We start from the raw sequence: 13,098 nt of genomic DNA, 5'->3' as shown, positions 1-13,098 counted from the left end.
GAAGCAAAATGGCAGCCACACATACACAATGAACAAGCACGATTTTTACGTGGAAAACCCCTTCAATGCAAGGAGTAAAAACCACGGGGATCGTAGTCCGCTTAAACCTTCCACTATATCAATTAATAATGGGCAATACACAAGTTCATCCCTAGATAACACTAGAGGCATACACAATCAACATACGATCTTGGAATTTTCCCTCAAGAAGTATGGAATCAATCACAATACAAAAGAAAAGAAGAACCTCAAAGAAGTCACAAATCTGTCTCAATCTGTCCCTGGTACGAACTGGTCTTCCAAGCCTTCGAACGACGATCGCTCCCGTGCAAACAAGCGCACAGGTGTTAGGAAGCTCCTGTCCAAATTTCACGACGATCCAACGGTTCAATCTCCGGCTATGGGCAATTTCGTGTGGCTGGGCGGAATGGAAGAAGAATAGGTTTTCTCTTTCTCCTTTCTTTGTGGTGGCCGAAAATTAGGTTACCAAAACTCCCTTAAACTTACCCTTATATACTCCTAGGGTTAAAGCATGGGCCTAACCCTAATTGGGCTCCTCATGGGTCAGAAAAGCTCAACAGTAATTAGAGGTAAAAATTTCCTTCAAAAGAAATGAAGTAATGAACTAATTGAAAATTGTGGTGAAGCTCTTAGCCTAGTGGTTGAGAGTTTATCTATGACTAGGGATGTCATGGGTTCGAATTACATCCGGATCTGGTGGAGATTTTTCTTTCTTCCTTAATTTATCAATGAAGAATCCTAATTTTGTATTTTCTTTAGTGGGAAGAGAATCCTAAATATTGGCATTTCCCCCAATATCTTACTTACCGGTAAGTAAGATAAAGACAACTTGAAGCCTCATCATCACCCGCCAATGCACAAGAACGGCAGCTGAGATCTCTCTACTTAAATAGTCACTCCCATCAAATCAAAAAGTGGACTACTTTACCTCTATTTAATGCCCTTTTTAACCTTTTCCACAGTCTAAAAAATGGACATTTCAAGCATCAGCAGCTGGTGGAGAAGCAACGCTACTCTTAAAATACTCTACTTGATTCTCTTGGGTCAGCTTGTTTCTTTCATCCTTGCTCTCTGCAGCTTCACATCCTCCTTAGTTGCTGATCTTGGTAACTAAATCAAGATTAAGATCAAGATACCCTTTTGATTTTTAGCTTCTTTTGTTTGAATCTTGTTAATCTTTTGTGGGTTTTTCTTGTAGGGGTTAATGCACCTATTACTCAATCTTCATTCAATTACTTTGCTTTAGCTTTGGTTTATGGAAGCATTTTGCTGTACAGGCGTCAGAAATTAAGGGTATGTGTTTCTTGTTTTGGTGATTAATTTGGGGGTTTTCTGAGTTTTTTTAGGGTTTAATTTGGTTTGGTTGTGATGTAGATTGCTTGGTATTGGTATCTTTTGTTGGGATTTGTTGATGTTCAAGGAAATTACCTTGGTAAGTAAGTGTATATGCTTGTTTTTCCAATGTTTGTGGAGATAAAATTGGGAAATTTTATGTCTTTTATAATGATTAAGAACTGGGGAAATGTATGGGTTTAGCTGGAAAGGTTTTGTTGAATTGAGGTTGCAGAATGCTAGATATGTTCATGATTTACAATTCCTTTCTTATTTGTTACAGTGATGTTATCAAAGAACATGAAATTTGGTTCTACCTAGAAGAATTGGGTGAATTCCAGTCTATGGGTCCGGGTACCCGCCCGGCTTGCCCATGCCCATGCCCGTGTCGCTTGGGCCGGACTTGGACAAGGAAAATTAACATAAGTCTCAACCTGGGCCAGGCTCAGGCCCGCTTTTTTTTACAGGTTTGGGATTTATTTCCCTAAATGGGTCAAATACATGAATATCATAATTAAGTATAAAATTACAACTAAGTCATATCAACAAACTTAATTCTTAATATGTCATTATTCTCTACATATTATGATTTTACACTATAATTTAAAAAATCTAGACTCTAATTCATAAATCATAAACCGTAGAAAATATATTCTAGATTTCTAATTTATAAATTCTAATCCTTAAATTATATTAAAAGTACTGATTTTACTAGTTTGATATAATAAAAAATTATGACTTGATATAGTTGTAAATAGTTTTTGAAAGATGAATTTCTGTGTAATTTTCCCTTTATAAAAATAGCATGGGTCGGCTCGGTCCGCCCTCTTAATATTAAGGTAAAGTCCAACAGAAAAAATTCACGTGCTTTCACGTATTGTCAAATTGGTATTTGTAAATTTTTTTTCTGTCCAAACAGGGATTGAGGTTTTCATTTTCGTTTGCAATCAGGAGATGATTGATGTATTTCGTGTTACTAAAAACAATGATCTCAAAATTGAAAAAATTCAAAAACTTGATTATATCCTAACCAACTTTAATTCTTCAATTTTTTAATTTTGAGTTCATTTAAGTGTTGTTTGGTGAGGAAAGAGAAAATGAATGTTTAGAGAGAGAAAGTTGTTTTTAGTAAAACGAAAACCTCAATCTCCGTTTGGTCAAATTTTTTTTTTATAGGTACTAGTTTGACAAAATGTGAAAGCACATGATGTTTTTTTAGACTTTTCCTAATATTAATTAGTAAATTTATATATTAAATATTTATTTTTTATAATAAAAAATTATGTATATTTTTTTTTATGTGGGTTTTATAGGCTTTGTTTGAGATTTGATTTTTGGGTCAAATACATTAATATCATAATTAAGTACAAAAAATTTCCCTTGATTTTTAAAGGGTGTTGTTAAACCCAGCCCCATTTTCCCACCCTTAGCCCCGTGAAAGGACGAAATTACCCTTTCATAGGTTTTGGGGTGGAAAAATCACTTTTTTTTCCTCTCTCGATGCAAGGGCGTATGGACATCACGCCTCACCACATGGTGGGGCGTGTGAAGATCACGCCTTCCCGTGTGGCCGGGCGTGATAGCCCTACGCTTCACCGAGTGGTCGGACGTATGAGTATCACGCCTGACCACTCGGTGAGGCGTAGGGCTATCACGCCCGGCCACACGGGAAGGCGTGATCTTCACACGCCCGTGTATCGAGAGAGCAAAAAAATGTGTTATGTATCCCGTATATATGCCGTTAAACCCGTAAATAGTCCGTTAAATGTACTGAACAAAAAAAATTTAAAAACATAAAAATTAAAATAAACATTAATACACATAAACATTTATAAACGTAATATATACAACAAAAAGTGTTCAAATGTATGAAGTTATATAAAAAAAAAATAATCTAGTTCGCCCGACGCCACGCATCCATAAACTCATCCATCTCCCTCTTAATGCGTGGAACATCCTCGTCAGATCGGTGGGTAGCCGCTAGTTGGGTGACACGCCACAACCAGCTAACCCACTGCAAAAAAAAATCAATAAATAAATATTTAAAACCAATACAAAATAATAATATTAAAAAATAATAAACTTACCAATTCGCTGTTGGCGCGAGAATGCTGTACCGGTCCAGCCTGTGGTGCATGAAGGAGATGGAGATGCGAATACTGCATATACCAATCCATATAAGCAGGATCACAGGCAGTGGGATCGTATCCGACTGGTCGGCATCTCCTCCGATCGATGCCCCGAGCCGATGGAAATCTCCGCCAGGTGTCCTCAACTGTGACTAAGGAATGCGTGAGCTTGTACGATAACGACTTCCATGGTCGTACTGCTTTATCAGGTCTAATACGCTCAGCTGGGATAGGCTGAGTATATCCGACCTGTCGCAGCGCTCGGTCGGGCATATACGGCTCGACGATGTCTCTACACCGTATCCAACCGGCGTAGGACACCCGAAGCCGATCATCATCAGCGACAGGACCATAAGGCAACCACGTCACCTGGAAAAAAGTAATACTCAATTATACAAATAATATACTATAAATAATAATTAAATAAATTCTAGAATTTTATAAAATACCTCTGCCGCCGTCATACGATCCAGCTGCCCCCGAAAGGTATCTAGTCGGGCGGTCGTCTTGCCTGGGACCCCGACCTCCCATCTCAGTGCACGGGCATGGTCAGCTGGGATCAGGTGAGCTCCTCTATGCGGCCGGAAAACCGGAAAATACTCATATATCCATGCCTGCAGTAGGGTCAAACATCCGCATATACTGGAGCAATCTCCTCTGCTCGCTATCCCCAGCTGCCGGTACAACATGGCTAATGTGGCAGACCCCCATGATAGTCCAGCTGTCCCGCTGACACCGCTGTAAACCTCATGAAGATGGGCCGGCCTAATCCTATCTCCACTCTTGTCAACAAACAGAGTGGATCCAAGCATAAGCCACATCCACGCCGCTGCCCGAGTAGCGTCATCCCTACCCTCACCCAGTAGCCTCTGTACAGCCGCAACAAATACACCTCCACCTGACCATAAACGACTAGTCGGCAATAGAAGCTCAGCCTGACTCACCCCAAACATCATCATGCACATGGCATGAAGCGAGTCAACAGGGGGAGACTCGGACACCATCTGACCGTCGATCGGGATCCGAAGAATGTGCCACACATCATGCAGCTGGATAGTCATCTCACCGAACGACATGTGGAAGGAGTTCGTATCGGGCTGCCACCGCTCCACGAACGCAGTCAATAGCGGAGTGTCGAGGTTCCTGAACATGGCACGTGGAAGGTGGGACAAACCAGTCCTCTCGATCATCTCCCTCAGCTGTAAAATGACACATAAAATTATAAAATTACAGAATGTTTTGTATGTTTATAGTTAAAAATACGAATTACAATAAATGTTGACACACTATATTATGCTTACCTCGGGTGACGCATCAGAAAACCACTGACACAAATCTTTGCATGCTGCTGATCTATTATAGAATGTCAGAAACGACCGAATCTCCTCTCCCAACATCCGTAAGGCAACATGTCCTAGAAAACTAGGAATCACGGAACCATCAACGGGACCACCAGCAACCGGTCCAGTAACTACCCAGCTCTCGTCCTCACTAGCTTTGGAACGTTTGCTTGTCCCTGATAATTATAAAATTATACAAAATTATACTAGATTATACTAAATTATACTAAAAATACTCAATTATACTAAATTATACTAAAAAATACTCAATTATACTAAATTATACTCAATTATACTCAATTATACTAGATTATACAAAATTATACTAAAAATACTACATTATACTAAATTATACTAAAAATACTAAATTATACTCAAAAATACTAAAAAATACTCAATTATACTCAATTATACTAGATTATACTCAATTATACTAGATTATACTAAAAAATACTAAATTATACTATAAATACTAAAAAATACTAAAAAATACCTGTACCCGCAAAACGACCTCCTACGCGCTGGGTCGGCTGTCTCCCCGGGGTCGGCTGCTCATCGCTCTCCTCAACCTCGCGATCATGTGCAACAGCGGACTGTCGCACTACCCGGGCTGCCACATCGAGGTAGTCCTGCAAAGAATCGCTACCGGGCTCTCTGTCATCAAAATCAGTCGCCCCCTCTGCGTCATGAATATCGGACTGATCCGCAATCGGCCCCCTCCTCAACTGCTCCGTCGCAGCCCCTCTCAGCCTACGACTAGATACATCTACACCACGCAATCTCGTTTGGCGTGGTGTATCATCCTCGTCGTCCATATCTAGACGACGAGCAGATGACGGGATGGATTTTCCACCCATAGTAGGCCGCTCCGTCTACATAAAAAAATTATACTAAATTAATAAAATTGTAAATATACTATAATTATAAAATTATAATAAATTATACTAAAGTTTTAATCAATTTATACCAAAATTATAAAATTACCCTAAATTAATAAAATTGTAAAAATCATGCTAATACTATACTAAAATTAAACTAAAATTAATAAAATTTTAAATAATATAAATTAAACTAAAATTAATAAAATTTTAAATAATATAAATTTTAAAAACCAACGTGGGCGTAAGGGAATCACGCCCGAACCATTGGTAGGGCGTATGAGCATCACGCCCTACCAATGGTTCGGGCGTGATATCACCACGCCCTCCCTGCGGTTCGGGCGTATGAGTATCACGCCCTCCCTGCGGTTCGGGCGTATGGCTATCACGCCCTCACCATTGGTAGGGCGTGATGCTCATACGCCCGAACCGCAGGGAGGGCGTGATACTCATACGCCCGACCTGCGATTCCGGCGAATTCCAAAAAAAACAACACAGATTCGTTACGAGCTCGAATTCAACGAAATAAAGCGGTGAATCTTACCACTTTATCTTTTCCTTTACGTCTTCTGTCGCCATCCATGATTCGGCTCAATGTGTTGTCCGGATTTGAGCAAAAAACGTTTAGGGTTCTTGAGAGGTTTTGGAATTTTTGAAATTTAGTCCAAAGGGTATTTCGGTCAATTCTAGGAGCTAGAGGTGGGAATTAGTGGCTAGGTTTAGTAACCCACTTTTTAAATCGGAGCCTATACAATTTAGGCGAGCTGAATTGAGTATTTTTAGATAGAATCCTGTTATAGCCCAGCTAGACCTACCCATGGACAAGTCTTGGGCTACTCAATTTTGACCAAACTATCTTTGTGGTCCCTGAACTTTAAAATCGGGTATAAAAGTCGTGAACTTTTATCTATATTAACATAAAAGTTCTTTTAACCTTTGAACACTCCAGTTAACCAACTATTATCAAGCTAATAGAAATGATATTCTAAACAACTTTAATTTTTGAACTTTTGGTTTTCATGTCGTTTATGTATTATTTGATTAGGAAAGAGGAAATTTTAAAAATGGTTTTTGAAAAATCAAAAACTATAGTTTCATGAAAAATATGTCGTTGATTGTTGAAATTTTTCGTTTTGATATCATTGACTTTTATGTTAGTAAATTTTAAAAAAGTTTAGGAAGTTTTATACCGGTATCGAAGATAAGTGGTTATAAAGAAAGTAAAGTCTAAGTTGAGAGACCATGATGAGTGTAATTTACTCCTTCCTATTTCCCATTAATTATATATAAAAAAAGGTAAATTGCATTTGAGGTCACTAAAGTTTGAAGTATATTTCATATAAGTCATTTGATTTTTTTTTTTTCAAATAAAATTACTCAACTTTCTTTTTTATTTCAATAAAATTATTCCGAGACCAATTTAGATAAAAAAAAAATTCATTAGAATAGTAACACTGTACAAGAACTAAAAACGCCTTGGAATTGTTGATGATTTGATGCAGTAAATGAGGCATACCAGTTCTCATCACTTACTAGTGTGACATTGTTGGACTGCTGGACAGTAGTATGGGCTATAGGTCTCACATGGTTCTTCCTCGGCACTCGTTATTCGATTTGGCAGTTATTTGGTTCGGCACTGTGTGTGCTCGGGCTTGGCTTAGTCCTCCTCTCCGATGCTGGAGTCAGCGGTTCAAGTAACCGGATCTTTCTTCCCTTTCTTTGCTATTGTTCTTAGTTGTTTGTTATTGGTAGTGGAAGTTAGCTTATTTTTCTTGCGAAATAGTTACTATCAGTTGTTTTTCGAACTCAACCGATCACTTTTATTCTACTATTTAGAGTGAAAAAGGAAGAATGAACTACAAGAAGAACCAATTGGTCACTTAGGCTCTGTTCTTTTTGACTGAAATTAAGTGAACTAAAATGAATGTTATTGAACTGAATTGAATTCTACTGAAATAATAATATAATCCTTTAAAATTAGCAATAATTAAAATAAGAGGCTTATAAAAATAATAATGGTTCTAATAATAATAATTATTATAATAATAAATAATTATAATTATAATAAGTAATGATAAATTACTGAAATGAACTAAAATTACTATACTGAAATTGAGTGACAAAGAACAGGGCCTTAGTGTTGTTTGATTGAGTTGTTCGTATCTAATGCTTGTACATTGTGTTATTATCATTTTTTTTTTCAATCTCAACCAAAAGGGTACTTAGTTCTTGTAACATCCGGGCCAATACCATGTAGATATTGTCCGTTTTGGTCCATATCCAACACATTAGGCCTTACGGCTTTAAAATGCGTCTGCATGTATTGGATTCTCACCTTACTAATAAGCCACAGTCACTCTCTCCATTTCCGATGTCGGATTCAGTTCATCCCTGTCCCGTCACCATCTCTTAGGACCACTCCTTACTCAGACCTTTTACCCGACGCCACCCATTCCAAACCGGGTCTTTATAACAAACAGGCACTTAGTGTTTGTTTGGTTCAATTGTTCATATCTACTGTTTGTTGTCATTACCATTTGCTTTTGCTAGTCACTGGTAGAAGTTAGCTGGTTTTCCTTCTGAAATAGCTATCAATAGTTGTTCTCAATCTTAACCGATTGAGAAACAACTGCCGATCGAGTATTTTCAAAAGAAAATCAAACGGTTTTTATTGTTTTTGTTAAACTGGAGTAATTCTAATCATTGTTAGTGTGTTTTAGGTGGTTCAAGGCCTCTATTAGGTGATTCACTTGTAATTGCAGGGACTATTTTCTTTGCCTGTAGCAATGTTGGTGAGGTAAGCGTCAATCTATTCAAATCTGAAGCAGAGATTTGTCTTTTAATTTCAAAATCACAATGCAAAATCACATATGTTTATAACTTTATCATTTTTGGAAATGCAGGAATTCTGTGTCAAGAAGAAAGATCGTGTCGAAGTGGTGTCGATGATCGGGCTCTATGGATTGTTAGTGAGTGTCATTCAATTGTATCCTTTTGCTAGTAACTCGAATTTGGGATCTCACAGCTTTAAAATGCATTTATATATATTGGATACACACTCTATTAATATGGCTCAGTACGGATTCAGGATTGACTAACAGAGGTGCTTGGGGGTGTTTTTTGGTAATTTATGGGTGCGTTTATAGAAAAAATTGAAATCTCACACACAACTTCCTAGAGTTTTATGCATTTTCTGACAATTAATGGGTGCTCAAGCCTCCCTACACCCTCTTGGATTCGTCTCTGCTCTGTCATTCCCTCTCCATTTTCGATGTTAGATTCAGTTTATTCCTACACTCATGGCAATCTTTAGAGCCACTTCTTACTCGGGTCTTCCATCCGGATACCAAGACCAGGTCGTTACAAGCTCACCGGTTTCTGTCTGGTTGGTTCCCAAATCAACACATCATACATATAGAGTCGGCTCTAATACCAACTACTATAACATTTTGACCTAATACATAGTATCGTTTGTTTTGGCCCAAGTTTGATTCTGTGGGACTAGCTTTAAAACGCATATGCATGTATTAAATACACAGTCTACTAATATGAGAAATTTTAATAAACGTCCGGCGTATTGATGACGTGGTGTGTCGGGCCAATAATTTGATGAAATCACGTATTTTATAGTTTATATGTTAATATTTTACTGGTTAATGTGTTATATGTCATCAAATTATTGGTTCGGCGCACAGAGGACGTGGTGTGTCGGACGCATAGTAAAATTTCTCAAACTAATATAGCTCAGTCATTTCTTCATTTTCGATTTGAGATTCAGTTCACTCATGTTCTCATTGTCATCCTTTACGTCCGCTTCTTACTTAGCTATTGCAACCCGATGTTACACTCTCAGCACCGGATCGTTACACGGATTCTCAATTGAGACGTTGTTGTGATAATTATAGCTGCATTCCATTAACTTTATTTTAGATCTGTACTGGAAGTGAAGAGTTTGGAATCTGTCACCTGGTCTGCAGACATTGTAAGTATGAATCACAATGATTTCCTAAAAAAGCACATCTTAATTAATTTACAAATATTAGTTTGATGTTTATATATGTTTGGAATAAATGACTATTTGGGCCTGTAGTATTCAAAATCTTGTTATTTAATCCCTATGTATCATTTGGTAACATTGTCCTCGTGAAATATTTGCATAGGTGACATTTGATTTAAACCCATTCGATGAAAAGTTAACTGATTGGTTAATTCTTATCACATAACACAATTTTTGACACATGACAATTGTTTTAATTTTTTTTTTTTTCCATATAGACTTAATAGTTAGATAAATAAGAAATAAAATTAATTCCTTATTTACTCGCATATTAAGTCTATATAGAAAAAGAAAAAGTTAACGCACCGGTTAATTTTTCATTCAAAATGGGTTAAATGTCATCTAAGGAAACACATCACAATGTAAATGTTAACAAATAATATCACAGGGACAAATAGACTTGTTCATGGGCTGGGCCGGGCCCAACGAGCTTTTATCTAAAAATGCTCATCCTAATCCCAGCCCAGCCCGTTGTTAATTTAGGCGGGCTCGGGCCGGGCTGGCCTTGGGCTCAAAAATCAAATCCCAAGCCCAGCTCATATAAGCCCACTTATATATATATATATATATATATATATATATATATATATAGGGTCAATTACATGAATGTGATAATTAAGTACAAAAATTACAATTAAGTCATATCACCAAACTTAATTCTTAATATGTTATTATTTTCTATATAATATGATTTTACACCATAATTTAAAAATTTTAGACTCCAATTCATAAATCATAAACTTTATAAAATATATTCTAGACTTCTAATTTATAAATTTTAATCCTTAAAATATATTAAAAGTACTGATTTTACTAGTTTGACATAATCCAAAATTATGACTTGATATAATTATAAATAGTTTTTAAAATATGAATTTCTGTGTAATTTTCCCTATATATATATATATATATATATATATATATATATTTATTTATTAATTATAGGTGGGCCAGACTGGGTCGCCCGTGCTATTTTTATAACTCCCAAGCCCGACAAAATATAGGTGGGCTTTAACAGGCCTGGGCCGGGCTAGACCTAAGGACAGATTTTTTTGTCCAGGCCCGGCCTAAGGGACACGGGTTTGGGGGATCCAAACGGGTATCCGGACCCGTGAACAGGTTTAGGGACAAATAACAAGATTTTGGATACTACAAGGTCAAATAAGGGAGAAATTATTAGAAGCACCCGATTCTTTCTTCCACACATATTTTGACAAGTGTAATAAGGATCCACATATATGGGATCACAATACACGTATCCAAATATGAATTGGAGTCCTCCAATTGATATGGAAAACCAGAACCAGGCGCTTAATATACGAACTCTAAATAAGATTAAATCGAATATGTTTTGTGTTTCAGGTATTAGCTCTTGCAGGCTACACTGTGTCACTATTTTTGTTCTATACCATTTCCCCTTTTGTTCTCAAGGTACATTTCTTTACTGTTACAGAATTTGTCAAACTGTTGCTCTTGTTACTGTAGTAATTAGGGATTTTTACCTACGGATTGTAACTCGGTTGACAACGCACACTAAGTTTGTAGGAAAGAACCTAACGGGAAAGGATGAGGGACCTTAGCTCTAATTAAATCCTAATCAGAATTATCTCATACATATGGTCTAAACAAAAAAAAAAAACTAATTAGAGATTTTTCTTGGTGTTCTGAAAATCCGACACGAAGAATTGATGTTTTGTGCATACAGTTGGGCGGAGCCACAATGTTCAATCTCTCTATCCTGACGGCAGATATGTGGGCAGTTGTTTTTCGCATATTGTTTTACCACCAAGAGGTAATTAGAAGATACTACATAGGGATGTAAACAGGGCGAGGATTCCTGATAGGTCGGGGAGCGTGGATGGGAATGCAATCCCCGCCCTATCTCGCCCCGTTTACATCCCTAATACTACATTATATCACATCACGCCGCGCAGTTAAAATTGATTTGGTTCGGATTTTACTGTTTGGATTCGCAGGTTGATTGGTTATACTTTGTTGCTTTTGCGGTTGTAGCAGTTGGACTAATCGTCTATTCAACAACGTACGTATCTCGTAATTTATTGGCTAAACGTATTATTAAGCCCTAAATATTTTAGGGTTTTAAATTGATCATTTAATTTTCTATATTAAGCCAATTAAAACTTTAATTTTCATATACATTAAGCCTCACAGTAATGACTTTCTTAACTAAACCATTAGTAAAAGGCTAACTACGTGCGAAAATTAAAGATCAGAGGTTTAATTAAGAAATATTACGGTTTAATATAAGTTTTACAAAAAAAAAAAAAAAAAAAGAGCATGAATTGGAAATACTCATTATTATAAGTTTGCTAATATAAGATGCTTGTATATGACGTACGATATTTACATTGGTAGAATTTTTCTAATACATTGTTTATTATTCTTTTTTATATATTAGTTTAAAAGTGTAATTCTAAATTCAATTAATTGAAATAATATTATTTAAAGTAAAAATCACAATCATTTTTATGGTTTTCTATTTTCATTTCAATATTTTAATCCTTGAACTTATATTTATTCAAATTTTAGAGAAAAAAAATTGAAAAAATTAATTAATTATTATTTTAAAAATAATAAGATGATGAAGTAAATAAATGTCAAAATAAGAATTAAGCCTTTGATCGAGGGTTTAATGTATGTGAAATTAAAGTTTAGGGTTTAATCTAGAAACATAAATGATAAAAAATTCAATTTTTAAAACTCTAAAAATTTAATAGCTTAATTATGTATTTAGCCTAATTAATTTATAAGTTTATCTGTTTTCTTTTTACAGTGAGAAGGATCCTGATACTGCACCAGCTCTAGAGAATGTAGAATATCAAGTGCTTAGTGCTGAAAATTCAGTAATTACATATGAGCCCTTAGCTTGATCTCGGAAAATTTCTATTGTGGATCGGGATCAGTACTGGTCTCTTCCACTCAAATGATGACGTAGCATCAGAGACCACTAGCGGTCACGATGCACGATAGAGTTTCTAGCTAAATAGATATGATGATTAGATTGATTTTGTAATCGTCACTATTAATTAGATTAATTTATTGTAACAAACTTCCAGCTTTAATTCAAATCTAATTTATTGGGTCTCACAGACTCACAGTTGTAAAATACGTCTACATATACTTTTTTTTTTTTTTTTTGTAGAGTTGGAAGGCTATAGGAGTAGGGAGGCAGGGACAATCACCCTAGATGGGAGAGTTGTTCAGGCCTTGGATTGCTTCCGGTATTTAGGATCTATTATCCAAAACGAATGGAGAAGTAGATGGAAATGTTGCTTATAAGATTAAAGCTGGTTGGTCGAAGTGGAAGAGTGCTACGAGTT

General features: G+C 36.3%; 1 protein-coding gene across 2 annotated transcripts; it reads left to right on the top strand.

Moving 5' to 3' along the window:
* Positions 1-868: 868 nt before the first annotated feature.
* Positions 869-12,877, top strand: LOC136209109 (uncharacterized). 2 transcript variants are annotated; one of them, XM_066000488.1, is made up of 11 exons: positions 869-1,127; positions 1,220-1,314; positions 1,396-1,453; positions 7,203-7,394; positions 8,421-8,497; positions 8,604-8,686; positions 9,631-9,682; positions 11,120-11,188; positions 11,463-11,549; positions 11,734-11,798; positions 12,552-12,877. In XM_066000488.1, the coding sequence occupies exons 1-11, from the start codon at positions 992-994 to the stop codon at positions 12,646-12,648; spliced, it is 1,011 nt and encodes a 336-aa protein (XP_065856560.1). In that variant the 5' UTR covers positions 869-991; the 3' UTR covers positions 12,649-12,877. The 2 variants fall into 2 exon arrangements, with proteins under 2 accessions (XP_065856560.1, XP_065856561.1); XM_066000489.1 differs by lacking the exon at positions 7,203-7,394.
* The last annotated feature ends 221 nt before the right edge of the window (positions 12,878-13,098 follow it).

Source organism: Euphorbia lathyris, chromosome 10 (genome assembly GCF_963576675.1).
Source record: "Euphorbia lathyris chromosome 10, ddEupLath1.1, whole genome shotgun sequence".
NCBI classification, from domain to species: Eukaryota; Viridiplantae; Streptophyta; class Magnoliopsida; order Malpighiales; family Euphorbiaceae; genus Euphorbia; species Euphorbia lathyris.
This window is presented reverse-complemented; position numbering and strand designations above follow the sequence as displayed.